This window comes from Cyprinodon variegatus, unplaced genomic scaffold (genome assembly GCF_000732505.1).
Source record: "Cyprinodon variegatus isolate N-32 unplaced genomic scaffold, C_variegatus-1.0 Scaffold1105, whole genome shotgun sequence".
In the NCBI taxonomy this organism is placed as follows: Eukaryota; Metazoa; Chordata; class Actinopteri; order Cyprinodontiformes; family Cyprinodontidae; genus Cyprinodon; species Cyprinodon variegatus.
The window spans coordinates 82,572-97,931 of NW_015151558.1; the positions used below are offsets into that span (position 1 = coordinate 82,572).

The following is a 15,360-nucleotide window of genomic DNA, read 5'->3' on the forward strand; positions in this document are numbered from 1 at the left end:
TCTACCCACAGGCCGGCATGTGTCCAGGCCCTGGCTTCTCTCAGCCTATCGTGCCCATCCCCACCCTGTCAGCAGGACTGCCTGCATCCAGCCCAGGTTCCCCGGAGCTTACACAGGCTTTCATCACTCACTTCTATTAAAATGATCTTCTGAAGTTTAAAAAACATTTATTTTCAATTCTGCAGGAGAAATGGATGACTTCATCAGTAACCAGTGGGAGACCACCTCCATTCGACATGCCTTTATCAGAAAAGTAAGGACATGCCTTGATCCTCTTTGCCTCATTCAGAGACAAACATTGTATTTCTGTTGTTCAGGGTTAACAGCTCTTTGAATCTAACCTAAGTGTTTGTGGGCAGGTTTACTTGATTTTGACAGCGCAGCTTGCTGTCACCTTTGCAGTCGTTGCTGTATTTACCTTTGTGTAAGTCTCCCTATTGATTCCAGTCAATTACCACTTCTAGCTGCTTAGTGTTGCAGATTAAAAGAAAGTCTCTGGTGACCATGTTGTCTGTTTCACAGTGATCCAGTGAAGGAGTTCGTCATTAAATTCCCAGCCCTGTACTGGGCTTCTTTGTGAGTTACCTTCAATAAACTAAACTTTAGACAGTTAAATTATTTAAAAAAGATAAAATCTAACTGATTAAAAAAATCTATTTATGTCAATTTGTGTTTAATGCCTCAAAACCAAATTCATGATTTATCTCCCTAGTGTTGTGTTCTTTCTGGTGTATTGTATTCTCATCTGCTGCAAAGAGCCAAGGTAGAGCAAAGCTTGTTTTCCAGATAAGGCTTTATTAAAAAATATATTTTTTTGTTGTTATATATATATATATATAATGATTTTGTTTCATTCTTGTGTAGGAGGCGTTTCCCATTGAATCTGGTGCTGCTGGGAATATTTGTAAGTATTTTTAAGGAATCCAAACCGTGGGTGAGGAGTTAGAGTTTGGGCCAAATATTGGCAGCCACAGAGATGGAAGCATAAAAAATGTAGTTCATTGAAAACAAGTGGGGGGAAAAAAAAACTCCCTTGTCATTTTTTATTTTTCAGACCGTTGCCTTATCTTTAATGGCTGGATCAGTTTCAAGGTTTGTTTTCAACTTTTTCTGCAGTGGACTATAACACATTTTCCTTACATGTTGCCATGTTAAAGCCACAAACCTCAATGTATTTTTTAAGATTTTTGTCAAAGCCCACATGAGACATTTTATGATTAAATAACCGGGCTGAAAATGATACATAATATTTACCAATAGCCAATACTACCGTGAATTTGGAACTTGCAGCTCTTTTGCTTAGTAACTGCTTTGTAAAGCCACATATTGCTGCACCTATAGAGATTTCTGTTGTTTTTTTTATTCCAGTTTATGCATTTTCTTTTTAAAAGACCAGAAGGTTTGCCCCCAAATTAAAAAAAAAAAAAAGTTGTTTATATTCAGCAGGAGTCTTTTCATTTATTTTGTTTGGACTGGTGCAGGAATACACTTTGTTCTAACATGTTTAACCATTGCATTGTTTTTTGATATTGGGATTATTTTTTCTTGTTGGAGGGAGAAGCAGCATCTAACATGGTTTGTTCCAGCATTACACTAAACTCAGCTGCCTCCATCATCCCATCAATTCAGATTGATTCTGTCTGCATCTTTCTAAAAAAAAGAACTATTGTGCCATTTCTCCCATGCTTCAAAGTGATCTTTGTTCAGGATGATGTGCAGCTTTGTCCCACAGATTTTTACTTGCAAGATAAAAACTGCAAGATGAAGATATTATGACTTTATGTAAACACTTAACTTTTCAATAAAGGAGTCAAACCTTAGCTACAGCTCCCCCGAAGTTATAATGCTCTCCTTATCCAAATAATCAGCTTAGATGGATGGCCATAACTTGGTAGGGGGGACAGTATTTACTAATTAAAATACTATTTTGTGTGATTGGTTCCACTGTATTTCAATTAGAGCAAAGGGGAATTTTATTTGCTGTCAGACAGGAAAGCAATGCTTCATTTTCCTTTGACATAAAATCATAAAAAGATAAGTTGAAACTTGTGGTTGATGCATGCCAAAATCTACAGAAGTTCAAAGAGTAGCATGCTTTTACAAACCTACAGTTATTCTGTCTTAAACACAATGTTTATGTTTTTCAGCTTTTATGAGACCAAAGCGGTGATTATCGCCATGGGAATAACAGCGATAGTATGCATCGCAGTAACAGTCTTCTGCTTCCAGACGAAGGTAGCTGAGGATGATTTTCTTCTGCGGTTCAGCAGCCTGTGGGCTGTCAGAGGAGGCCTTTGTTGTCAGTGTAAAAGAACTCCTTTGTCTCACATTACAACGGAGCCCTGAGCTCCTTTAAATATTCATAACATTTTGGGATTAGATGTGAATCCTGTCTGATGCAACTCCAGATATGCAAGTTGCATGTTTTGGCTAGTGCTTGCCAGAACAAGCCAAGTTTTTTTTATGTAAAATCTCTCACTTAAAAAGGATAAGGAAAAAAAGAGCACATTTTCACTGCTTCTTTGTGTGTGGTTTGAAGCTTGAGGCTTCCTTTCATCCTGTTAATGACTTGCTTCTAATCACAGGTAGACTTCACCTCCTGCAGCGGGTTTCTCTGCATCGCTTCTGTTTTGCTCATGATCATTGGGATCGTTACAGCCATCGTGCTCTCCTTCCAATATGTGAGGACTCTTTGGTCAAGTCCTTAAACATATTCTAGCTTCAACAGCAGCTCAAACTGAGTGTGATGTGTGACCAATTTTTACATTCAGAGGCCCTTCTTGTGTCACTCCACAGGTCCCCTGGCTGCACATGCTGTATGCTGCAATCGGAGCTGTCGTTTACACTCTGGTGAGTGAACGCAGTCATATTTTAAGGAGAGACCCTCAGTGTTGTGTTTAGTCTTAAGTTGATTCAGATTACATTGAGAACAGGAAAATAAACCAAACAAATTTTATTTTTCTGGAATGTTAGATACTTGGGATTTTATTTTTTAGGGCTAAATTTAATTAGTGTATTTTTAGAAAGCTTTACAGGAATAACAACATAGTGCAACCCTAAAATAGGTGCATTGTTTTACTGCATACTAATTAAAATTCAAGTATGTTTTATACAAATTATGTGGTCTGGAAAAGTTTTTGAAAGCCTGATAATAAAAAGCGTTATGGAATGCATACTTTTAAGTATTTTATTGGGATTCTGTGGGACAGAAACAACTGAAAATGTACAGAAAGGAATCAATTTTCTCATGATAACCTGAAATTGTTTTATTTGTAATGATTTTAGTGAATGATTTTGTTCTGGGTGGTATCAGAGAAAAAAAGACCGTTCTGCTGCAGCTCTGTATATTTAGGATTGTGGTCCTGTTGAAGGGTGAATCTCTGCTTCAGGGGTCATTTCCTTCTCTGCCTCCAAAAGATTTTCTTCTAGACTGGGATGTATTTAGCCTAGAACATATCTTTTTTTAAGTTTATAAAGTAACCTACAACCTCGTTCTATCTAAATAATTTTTCTAAATTGTTATGAGGAAATATTAAAATGGTCTTGGGGACAAATCATTTAGTGTCTATAGTTAGCGCACATCATAATAAATTGATTTAGTATTATACTGCAAAAACTGATCTAAAAGGTAAAAGTTTCTTAGTATATTTGCCCATAATTTGAGCGAGTAAATAAGTTGCTCTACCAAACGATGGAGGGTTTTGGCCTTTAAAGCAAAAGAAAATAGAGACTGTTTACTTTTGAAAGGTTTATTTTTGACATATCGTCTTATTCTGTATGAAAATAGTCTTGCTGCTTAGATCAAAGTTGTAGCCATCTATTTAAGAATAATTGACTTGCATTTAACATTTTTAAGTTTATGATTTCAGAACAGGGGCCAGGGTCCATTCTGCACTGGCCTCCCATTTAGAACTACCCACATATTTAGATCAATCCAGCTTCCCTGTCTCTTCAAGTTATTTTGTTCAAGTTGTGAAGCACAAATTTGCCAAATGATAAAAGTCCTGCTGAAGGAGATCTTGCTTGAACTGTGGATTTCTGCAGCTTCTTTCAGTGAACAGCCAGGCCGCGGTTTTGTAGCATATTTCTAATTATTCTGTTGAACGATTCATCTTTAAAGCTTATATTGCTTTGGAAGCTAACTGTTTTTTTTATTTTTATCTCTGCCATCTGATCCAGACTTGCCTGCTGAGCTCATTGTTTTCATGACACCAATAGTTCACTTATGTTCCCTAAAAAATGTCAGACCCACACAAAACAGCTATTTGTAATGCTGATAAATTAAACACAGAAAAAATAAGGTGACTTCTCACCGCAACCTGTGATTAATTTTATCTGGAGGCAGAGTAAAACAGGCCGACTACAACACCTAAACACATTTTTCAGATTCTTCTTTGCAAAATCACACAGCAAAGTTATTTGCCTGAATAAAAATGTCCTCATTAAAGCGGATGCATTTTTAATGTTTCATGTAAAACTTTTGTTTTCTTCATTTCTCAGTTTTTAGTGTACAACACCCAGCTTCTTATTGGGAATCGAGAGTTGGCCATCAGCCCAGAGGAGTACATCTATGGAGCGCTCTCTCTCTACGTCGATATTGTTCACATCTTCCTGTTCATCCTGCAGATCAGCGGAGCAGCAACAGAGTAAAGCAATCATCCAGCAACGTCTTAACATCAGTGAAGTCTTGATGTACAGAGTGTTTTTGGCAAAGGTCTCACAATTACCGATGTGAACAGATAAAAAAAACAAACTTTGTGTGAAAACTTTTCACAACATACATAAACTTTAGTGTAGTTTCATTCATGTCAGTGAACACTGAAAAACTTTGATGCTCTCCTTGGGGCGGGGCTGCAGATCGGAGGCTTTTAATCCCAAAAGACTGTGGGTCATGGAAGGCACTGATTTGCTTTATTTTATCATTTTTTATTTTATGTGTATATAAGCTAACTTCGAATCCAATCAAAAATTATTTTCTCAACTTTTTTTTTTTTATTTCCAACAAATTGTTTTTTTTTTTTTAAATCAGCAGTTTTTATTTTTTCATCAGTTAATTACAAAATACATGTAGTTACAGGCAAACTGTTGAAAACCAAAAGCATTCTGAATTTCTTTGCTAGTAATACAAAGGACTCTGATCTGTGTTAAAGTTGTTTAATCTCTCCATAATTAAACACTTATTGGTAAGAAGATGAATAAAAGGTGTGCAGCCTCCTCTGGGAGTGTTCTGGCCCACTTCCTGACGATACGCCTCTGTTTACTTGTTAGAAAACTATGCACACAAATCAATAAAGTACTTTCTATTACAGCTGCTTCATTCTTCTTAGTGATAAATTTCTATTGGCCTGTTAGAAAAAGTGGGTGGATACTTGTATTAATTCTCCATTCCTGAACTGTGGATTAGTTGTAGTTTCCGTCACCAAAACCTCTGGGATAGTCCAGAGGGGTTCTTTCACAAAGCGCCGTGATCAGGGTGTGAGACGCTTGGGGTCACGGGGGAACATGGAGGTCTGACGCACATTGTGGAGACCCAGATACAGCATGCAGACTCTCTCCAGACCTGTGAAGGAGGATTGGTCAGTAACTAAAAAGAGGCATATTGGAGCTTATGGTCTTATAGTGGAAAAGAGGATGAGCTCCTTACCGATGCCTCCTCCGCCATGTGGGGGAGCGCCATAACGGAATGAGTCGATGTATGACTTTATCTTTTCCAGATCTGAATCAGAACAGACAGCAGATATTTGTTAAGACACCATAAAACATTACCCCCCAAATCCTTTTAGAGTTCTTCTGTTGTAATACTCATCATTCAACTGTAGAGGGAGACAATCCCTTTCAGATCCATTAGAGTTATGAGACCTACTGCAGGACTTCTTACCAATCTGGTGATGCAGAGCCCTTTCAGTCAGCAGCTGAGCATCGTGGACTCTCTGAGCTCCAGACAGGATCTCCTCTCCTCTCATGAACATGTCATAAGAGTTGGAGTATTTCTGTTTGGAAAAAAAAAAGAATCCCATTACATCTGTTAATCAATAGAGGCCATGTTAAAATGTTTCTAAAGCTACATTAAACATATAACATTATCTTCAGATAAAACATTTTTAAATTAGCACAATTGTGTGAAAGTATTTATGACTCCTGACCCATATTACATTTTGCACCACAAAGCTTTTGCATATTTGATTAGGATTTTCTGAGATAAATTAACTTATAGTAGGTGCATAAGTGAAAAATAACGGAATTGTGGATAAAATACTTTTTTTTGTAATAGTAGAGAAAGTTGGAGTCTACACTTTGTGAAATGACCACAGCTGAACATCTGCGGCAAAGGAAAGAAACATTTTTGTTCTTTTCTAAGAACAAGAAAAAAAAAAAAGAGTTTGGAATAAAATTGGATAAAGAAGGAAGTGGATAAGCAATTTTCCAGTCTTGAAAAATGCTCAGTTGGTTTTAGGTCTAAACTTTGATTATGTCATTCCAATGATTAATTATGATTTGATCCAAATAACAGCTCAGCTCAGTTGCAGCTCTGGCTGGATGATGACTTCTGCTGTCCTACTGGGACCATCTCAAGTCTTCTGAGCTGAACTGTATTTATCTTCATCCATCTTCCCATCACCTCTAATCAGCTTACTTATCCCTGCTAAAGAAAATCCTCCCCATAGGATGGTGCATTTAGAGCAGTTTGTATTGTTACTTTTTGCCACATATAGTATTTTGCTCCCATCTGACTAGAAACATCTTCAGCCAATATTTCTGCATTATCCCGCCTTCTAGCCAGCAGTAAACTGGACTTGTGGTTGGGTTGGTTAAATTCTTGCTAACCATAAATTCTCAAAAAGCCAGCTTTGCACAAAGCATATCAAATAAGACACTTCTTTAATTTTCATTGCATAGAATAAAATTTAATTCTTTTAATTCATTATTTTTTAATCTGGTAAACTCATTAAAGACATTAAAAATTGTAGCTGCAATATGAAAATGTACAAAATTAAGGTAGCAAAATATTTACAGCAAACATTTCTGTAAATTAGTGTTATCATCGACTGCATGAGTTCAATGTTTGTTTATTCGGTTTTAAGTGAAGCCACTTTTCTTCCAGAAATGCAATATTTGAAAATCTACGGATGTAGACAAGCAAAAGTTTATTTTTGCTGTTTAGCTCATAGGGTTTTTTTTAAATGAATCTTATGCGTAGCTGAGAAACTTACAGGGTTGTTTGGGTCAGGCATGGTGTAAAAAGGTCGAACAGCCAGCGGGTACTTATCCAGCACATAAAAGTCAGTATCATACTGCAAAAAAGAGGAACATGAACATTAATGGACATATTTTTGTTACTTGACTAAAACATGGTTAATGTTTTTCACACTTTGATATGAATACAGACATCAGTTGTTCATCAAGCTGATCTGATTATTTCATGCTTATGGGCTGATTTTCAAAGATTAAACTGCACAAACCTTTTCCTTGACGAGACGGCCGAGCAGCTTTTCATTAGGAGTGCTGAAGAAAAACAAAAAACACAGACTTTAAATATACGTTTAATTTGCCCTAAGCCACAACTTCACACAGCCTCACATTCTTTCATGACCTAATCAGCTACAGTAGGAAAGTTCAGAGGAAAGCCCTCTGATCACAAACATTTAATTAATGGTAGGTCCATGTTTCATATCTGCACTGTTAAGTAGTTTTAAAACTGACTTCAGCTTTTTTTCACCCAAATTAAATCATCTGACAAAACGTGGCGTTTCTGGGCAGAGCATGTGTGATGTCACCTGACCTGAGGTCATCTTCGTCTCCCATCTCCACGCCGGCCTCACGAAGCATGGCCAAGGCCTCGGTGTACTCCAGCCTAAGAGTCGGCTCCAGGAATTTAAAGGGTTCGCTTGGGAACTGCTTGTTCACCGTCTGAATCTCCGTCTGGAAGCTGGAATAGAAACACTCATATGTTAAGAACACTTTTAAACAGACAAAACACTCACCAACCATTTGACTTTATTCTGCAAAATTTTCTTTTCTGGTTTCATAGACAAATAAACACAGATTTATGGTTTAACCACACCCATTCTTCTTCTTTTTTTTTTTTTTTTTAACAATAAATTTTTCCAGAAAACAACCAGCCTGGTATTGGCAGCAGCATGCTGAGGGGATGCTGCTCTAGATCTTGAATTTGAGCCAGGATGCGAGGGGGAAATGACTTCTTAAGCCCCATTTACTCTACCCTCTGAAAACCGATCAGTTAACAGTGCCGAGCTCGGTTTCATTTACACACCATGCTAGCACGGTTCTTCGCCTCCTAGTCACGATCTATGGGGCGACAGTGGCGTTAGATGTTGGAGTTTGCCCTGAAATCGAAGGGTTGGCGGTTTAAGCCCCGGCTCTGACTTTCATTGTCGTTGTGTCCTTGGGCAAGACACTTCACCTGCATAGTCTACTGATGGTGGTCAGAGGGCCAGGTGGCACCAGTGTACGGCAGCCCCGCTTCTGTCAGTGAGCCCCAGGGCAGCTGTGGCTACAATGTAGCTTGCAACCATCAGTGTGTGAGTGTGTGTGTGAATGGGTGAATGAATGTGGTGTAAAGCTCTTTGGTCAAGTCTCCTAACTCGAAAAAAGCGCTATATAAGTACATGCCATTTACCATATGGTAATACTGCTCTAGAGGTAAACACGCAAACCAACATGGCGGTGCCCGTGACATTCAAGAAGTTGTCAGAGTCAGGTGAAGAAGGCAGCCTTTGGTGAAATTACTTGACAGAGTCGGCTTTTTGGAAGTACGGCAAATGAATATCTGAAATTTCACGGTTATGACTGTAAGGAGATGACAAGGTCTGCTCACACGCTTTGTTATCTGAGAACCGAGCCAGAACTGAACCATGCTGAGCCCTACAGATGAGCTAGTACCACCATGTTAGCACGGTTCGGTTGTGTCTGAAGCGGTTTGGTTCAGCTGTGCATTCCATTTACAGTTATCTTGGTTACCTTGCTAGGACCGAGTGTAAAGGAGGCTTTACGTCTCTAAACCAGCATAGTTGCTAAAGAAACAGGTACAAATAAATTAAAACTGTTTTCTTTCACTTAACATATAAACTCTACTTTGAGTTAGTTTATTCCATAAAGTCTCAAAAATACTTTGATGTATGTGGCTGGAACATGACTACCTGAAAAACCCTGGGGGGTTTTAAAACTTCAAATTTCTTAAAAAAAGACAAGTTGCAGTTTCTCTGGAGTCTAAACATGTGCTTAAAATAAATGCAAGCGTCAAAGGCAAGTCATAAGAACAAAAGTCACAAACTATTTTGAGAAAGAGGAACAAAAGTCATACGGTAAACTGAACGAAAAAGGGCAACTTAAACCGCACAGCCTGACATATGACCCTGTTAAAGAGTTGAACTTTTCCTCTATTTGTGCACTAACTTTGAAATTCATGAAGTGGGACTTTATTGTATCATGTTCTTCCTTTCAAATTTCTACACCAAGGCTGACAGAAATGCTTCAGGGTTTAATATGTGTGAAAAGATCTTCTCTCTGCCAATATCATCTGCTTCGTGCTTTGCTCATTAGCACCACTAGGGGGCAGTGCAGCCATATCATAAAGATAAGACACAAGCATAACAGTGAGGATGAATTTAAGGTTCTGTATTATGTTTTCTTTTAGCTTAATGAAGGAAACAAATAGTCATTTGACTGTTTACCATATATGAGACATTTTATGTCGAACTAGAATGTTTAATCCATTTATGGAAGCAGGCAATGAGGAGATTTGTATTTGTTCGTCTTTTAACCCAGAGGTCAAGGAGTAATAAATGAGTAATTACGCCCTCCTTCAGAATCAGATCAATCTAAACAAGCTCTAATGGAAACAATGAAGTTTCAATTATAAGAGTACAGTTAAGGGGAACAATACATACAGCCCATTTTCTGCTGCTGTTTATTTTGTGAAGTTCAGTAATTCCTCCTGCAGAAAAACATCCATATAAGATGTTGCTCCTCTCTCGCTTCACAGTTGGAATGGTGTTCTCAAGCTCGCAAATTTCCCTATTTTCCTCCAAATGTAAGGATGCTCATTATAGCCAAGCAGTCTCTTTTACATCACACCACAGGACATGTCTCCTAAATCTAACATCTCTCTCCTGTGGGCATTAGGAAAATGTAATTTGGCTTTTTAATTGCTTTTGGAGTAATTGCATCTTCATCATAGAGTGGCCTTTTTCCCTGCAGCAGGACTTGCCTTTATTCACTGTGTGTAATGATACTCTTATAAACTTAACATCTTTTAAAAAAGCCTTTTGCTTTTCTTCAGGGGAGCAAAGCAATTTGATCTTCGGACATTTTCATTGTGTTTATATTTTCACTTGATTATTCTAACAGATATGAGGAAATTTAACACAAGAACCAAACCTGTGGAAGTCCCCATATTTCAAATATAATGAAATCCACTTTTAATTGTTTCGATGTGATACAAAGAAACAATGTGTTAAAAATGTCCTAAAATAAATCAGAGATATGTCTCCATTCACTCAAATGAGAAAATGATCAGACGTTGAAAAAGCTGTGGCACCATCTTCTGGGCTTCAGTTAGTTTTAAAAGCTCATAGGTAATGTTTTATCTACTCTGTATGTAAGAATTTGTGGCAGGTTAAAAAAAATCTTCTCATTCATTTGGTGATTTGGGAAATAATTTTGGTAATCTTGAAACAATGTAAAACAGGAATAGTTTTCCCCAATTTCACTGCGTTCAGCTCCACTGCACAAAACCACAAACTCCCAGACCATTTAAATCGGCAAAGACTGGCAGTTTTTGAATGGCACACCGACAAAATTCAATTCAGTTTCTTTTTTGCTGGATGCACATCCCTCCAACAGGAGATGGAACAATGACAGCATCCGAATATTCAAAACAGTTAACTAAAGATGCCTAGATTTGCTTAAAAACGTTGTTCTAATAAGATAATTCTGAGTATATTATGTTTACATTAGCAACTCTGTTGATCTAATGTGCGCATTTGGCTGTATTTATTGCTGTAGGCAATCAAAACATAACGACTGAACATTAAATGCACCAAATACGCAGCTTCTCTGCACTCATTATAATCACCTGCTGTTCAATGGAATTCCTGGAAATATCCGGATGCACAGAAATGAAAAGAGAAACACTGTAAACCTTAAATAATGCCTCAGTGGATTTGTTCTGCTTTTTAATTCCGCCATCTCTCCATGCTCTTTGGATGCACTTTGTGCAGCACTGTAGAGGCAGTGAAAATTGGGATAAAACAAAGTACCGTATGCAAATATCTGTTGATGTTTATTTAGCTGTATAATAAAAGCAAAAGAAAAAAAACCTTTTTGGGCTTTCCTGGTTTAGAAAGTAATAATAGGAGACTGAATCTGCAAAAACAGATTCTGAAATATATCAAACAGAAATAAAATTTATGAACCACGTTTTCCGTTGCATTTGGATTTCTCAGCCTTTTATTAGCTTTAGATGTTTATCATCAGACAAATTTTAAGTGGCGTTTTATGTGATTTGGACCCAGTTTACATTCTGAATAAATTATTTATCAATTTAATACCTTCAACACTAACCAGACAGAAACTTTGTTTGTTCATTAATTCTTTCTTGAATCTTACTTGTCTCTCAGGCCCTTGAATATCTGCACCATGGTGTCGGTGATGGAGTCGATCACTTCATGGTAATGGTAGTTGAAGGCCATCTCTATATCCAGACCCACAAACTCAGTCAGATGACGGTGAGTGTTGGAGTCCTCAGCCCTGAAAACTGGACAATGAAGGTTTAACATCAGGGTCAACAGAAATAGAAAAGGAGGAATAAAAATGTTCAACATCGTATTTTTGTCCAGGTGGAAAATCTACAGTATAAAAACAGGAGTCAATGTTAAGAAAATATAGCGATAAATGGTAGGAAAATGTTTCTTTGCATTAATCTGAATTTTTTTTTTTATTCCACTTTTATTTGAAAAATGAGCAAAAGCTTGTCGATAAAGTATAGAGAAAGTTAGTGTTGTCCTTTTTTTAACCACCATAAAATCTAAAGTTTGTTTTGCAGTTCTGCTAAGTTAACATTTTTTTTTTTTTTTTATTCGCTTCTTGCAACACTTCCAGCTCAGAGTCTCCTCCAGCTTTGCACATCAACAGACTGATATTCTCTGAAATTTCCAAACCCAAATACCGCAGACTCCAGTGGGTCATGAAGAGAGCATCTTAGCCACAGATTCAAAACCTAAACTCTAATCTTCTTTCTCTTTCTTTTCACAGACCTATCTAAACCTGTGAACATGCTTTATCTTGCTTCAGCTTTCTTCTGTGAAGATAAGCAGTTTTTTCAGATGAGCTGAGGATTTTTGCAGCTCCTCCAGTGTAACCACTGGCCTCGGTGATAAACCCTCTATATCGATGATAAACTTAGACTCTGACATTTTCAAAGCTCATGATCGTGAAATCAGTCTAACTTAGCTGAATTGTCGGCTGAGCTCCTCTCTTCTAATAATCCAGTTCTCACTTATTTTCACAGAAATATTTGTGGTGCTTTTCAAGAAGCATCATGTTGTCAGAGTTACTATTTAGGCTACTTCTTCACAGACTGGTTTAAGGGTCTCTTAGTAGGCAGAGCTGACATTTGTGCCACAATACGTTTTATACTTTGCAGTCATGTGACGCTATGCTAATTACCACTTTATATCTCTATAGAAAATACAGAAAAATTTGGTTGTCAGATGTTCAATTTAAAGCTGTGTGTCATGACAGAGGATATAAATCATATGTTTTTCCTCCCCTGAAATAAAAACCAAACACACTACGTCTGACACCTTTTATGAAACACACCATAGATTTGAGCTAAATTTGAACAAAGCTAAGCTTCTGTCAATTTAAATTTCTTTTAACATTGCTGATCTCAGCTCTTTTTACTAAATCAGTGCTGAATTGGACCACTGTAACCATGGCAACAGCGAGCACAACGATGTCTGAAAAGCAGTAATGACCTAAAGCCCTTTGATTCCTCAGGTGTAGCCACAGAGAAACGGATAAAACACCACAGTCCGCTGTGGAAAACACAAAAGGTTGCTTTCTTCTTTAATAAATGTATTTTATCTGGACTCAGAAAAAAAAACACACCAACTATAAATCAAACAGTGCTTTAGATAAGAACGTCTTTATATAAAATCCACTCCATGTTGAATGAAAAGATGAAAGCGTTTGCTAAGCTAATCAGATGGTGGCAGTGTTTGCTCAGCTACAGAGCTGGAGCTTCTCTGTATATAAAGGCTTTTACAAGTCCCTTTGTGTCACTAACAGACTAACTACAAGCTCTGACCACATTAACAGGACCAGTGGGATGTCTGTTAAACTTTAACAACCTTAAACACATTTGGAGCCATTTTTAACATGTCATCTCAGTTAATAGGGTCTACATTTTTCATTACACTCCTGCTGCTCATTTCCCTATTATGCCTGTGAGGACTTTGCAAGCTCATAAGGTGTCAGGCAGGAGGCCTCGTTTTACCTGGGCCGACGCAGAAGACCTTGTCAAAGTCAGCGCAGATGCACATCTGCTTGTAGAGCTGAGGGGACTGGGCCAGGTAGGCGCTGGATTTGAAGTAGGAAACGGTGAAGACGTTTGCTCCGCCTTCACTGGCAGCTGGGAAAAGGCAAAGATCATTGTAAGGGAGTGACGGGGGTTCAAACAGTCAGCTCTAAAAGCAATAAAACATGTAAAGGCTGACAGTTTCCATAATACTCATGATGAAAAACTTTCCTCCATCTTTACCCTGATGCATGGTAACCGACACTAGAGTCTCTGCTTAGTAGGACTTTACCTGACTTTCTATTGAGGAGGTAACTCAGTGATTGAATTCAGGTGTATAGAAGACAAAGAGTTGCACCAAAAAAGTTCTGGGCACTGAATCTTGTGGACTTTATTCAAAAGAACCTCATCTAGAACTTTTAACATATTCAACATAAAGGGGCAAATTGCAGCATAGTCCAAAACTCCTGTGAGCAGCGCACCTGTTTCCATTTGCTGTTGGAATAATTGCAAGCCTTCAATCAGCTCCGAGTGGAAAGGTCTCAAAGCAGTAAATTGAACTAATCATCTGGACCAGGAAATCTCTGTTCTTTGTGGTGTGAAGAAAGGCGGATTCAGAACATGATGTGCATGAATAGAAATGTCTTCAGGTTTTTACAGTGGAGAGAATGGATAATGTCTTATTAAAGCCAACACACGTTACAAGGTAGCATCAGTAAAAAGAGCACTGATATGTTTATTTTAAAAACTGAACTAATGAGACATCATAATACAGCACATCTAGCAACTAATAAGCTTTGTTTAAGCATTAAAATCATTTGAATATCTTTCATAACATAAACTATTAGATTTCCCATCAATCTAGTCTGTTAAAAACTGATTTTGAAAATAACCAAAGATGAAAATTCTCTATTTAGGGAGCCTTTCCAATGCATGCTTCTGTTTTAAGATATTTTCTCAGTAATATAACGTGGTTTTATATAGTTTAAATAAAACAAAAAAAAAATCAATTGAAAAAAAAATCCCACTTCACTATAACTGGGTATTGAAGGATTCTAGGATTTCATATATTAAAAATTTGTAGTGTATTTTATTACTTTTCAAAAGAAACAAGCCAAATGGAAATAAACAGAACATGAAGCAACTTATGGGAAAATTTAACCGCCTCAAGCGGACCAAGCATCAAAATGTCTATCAGTGTCTCTCTGAAAGGTGAACTCAAGGTTCTTACAAATAATTTAAAGTTTAAACATCTGACTTGAGTTTGGGAGAAAGTTTGGTAAAGGAAAAATAGAAGCTTAAACTCAGAGAGAGCAACGTTCACTCGATCAGCTTTAGCTACCTTCAGCTGCTCTACAGAGGGCATTTCTTTAGGGTCAGAGATCTGTGTGAGGCTGTCATGACGATCATATCAGCTAAAGGTCCCCATCATTTTGTAATATTGTTTTGTGAGGAAAAACAGAATTTTTTTTTTAACCAAGTGGATTAGGGTTGATCAATTTAAATTGACCCTCATCATGGCTCTGGTTAGCTCAGAAGCATATTCTTGGATTCTTTAAATCCTTGCTGTTTATGTTTTTCATGATACTGAGTTTCATACTTGGCTTAAAGCTACAGTGTGTAATTTTTAGCGACATCTAACGTCCAGACTGCAGACCGCAGCAACATGAACATCTCCCCCCAACCGCTTCTCCCCCCAAACAGTACGGCGAGCGTTACGGGACAAAATGTCTTCCACGACGTCCGCATCACCTACCTTCTCAAGTGATGAGGTTTGTTTACATAGATCATTTTAATACTGCTATCTATTGTTCAGTACC

General features: G+C 37.6%; 2 protein-coding genes across 2 annotated transcripts in view; one reads left to right on the forward strand and one right to left on the reverse strand.

The window, feature by feature from the left end:
• Positions 1-7: 7 nt before the first annotated feature.
• Positions 8-5,007, forward strand: LOC107101504 (protein lifeguard 3-like). Its single transcript, XM_015400453.1, has 11 exons — positions 8-96; positions 186-253; positions 360-424; positions 523-576; positions 713-763; positions 865-904; positions 1,055-1,092; positions 2,148-2,235; positions 2,586-2,681; positions 2,797-2,850; positions 4,501-5,007. Exons 1-11 carry the CDS (start codon positions 18-20, stop codon positions 4,648-4,650), a joined length of 783 nt encoding a protein of 260 aa, XP_015255939.1. The 5' UTR covers positions 8-17; the 3' UTR covers positions 4,651-5,007.
• A 131-nt stretch (positions 5,008-5,138) lies between these two features.
• Positions 5,139-15,360, reverse strand: part of dars (aspartyl-tRNA synthetase) — a 53,166-nt gene continuing 42,944 nt past the window's right edge. The window contains exons 11-18 of the mRNA XM_015400452.1: positions 13,520-13,654; positions 11,629-11,776; positions 7,781-7,927; positions 7,461-7,503; positions 7,212-7,292; positions 5,879-5,990; positions 5,645-5,716; positions 5,139-5,560 (exon numbers count right to left, since the gene is read on the reverse strand). Of these exons, the coding sequence (XP_015255938.1) occupies positions 5,469-5,560; positions 5,645-5,716; positions 5,879-5,990; positions 7,212-7,292; positions 7,461-7,503; positions 7,781-7,927; positions 11,629-11,776; positions 13,520-13,654 (830 nt within the window). The 3' untranslated portion in view covers positions 5,139-5,468. The remainder of the gene's footprint in view (positions 5,561-5,644; positions 5,717-5,878; positions 5,991-7,211; positions 7,293-7,460; positions 7,504-7,780; positions 7,928-11,628; positions 11,777-13,519; positions 13,655-15,360) is intronic.

Bases quoted from the DNA above. Each gene is read 5' to 3' on its own strand.
- LOC107101504 (XM_015400453.1), top strand. From the start codon at position 18: ATGTGTCCAGGCCCTGGCTTCTCTCAGCCTATCGTGCCCATCCCCACC. The intron at 1,093-2,147 runs GTTTGTTTTCAA...TATGTTTTTCAG, and splicing joins ATGGCTGGATCAGTTTCAAG to CTTTTATGAGACCAAAGCGG. The intron at 2,236-2,585 runs GTAGCTGAGGAT...TTCTAATCACAG, and splicing joins TCTTCTGCTTCCAGACGAAG to GTAGACTTCACCTCCTGCAG.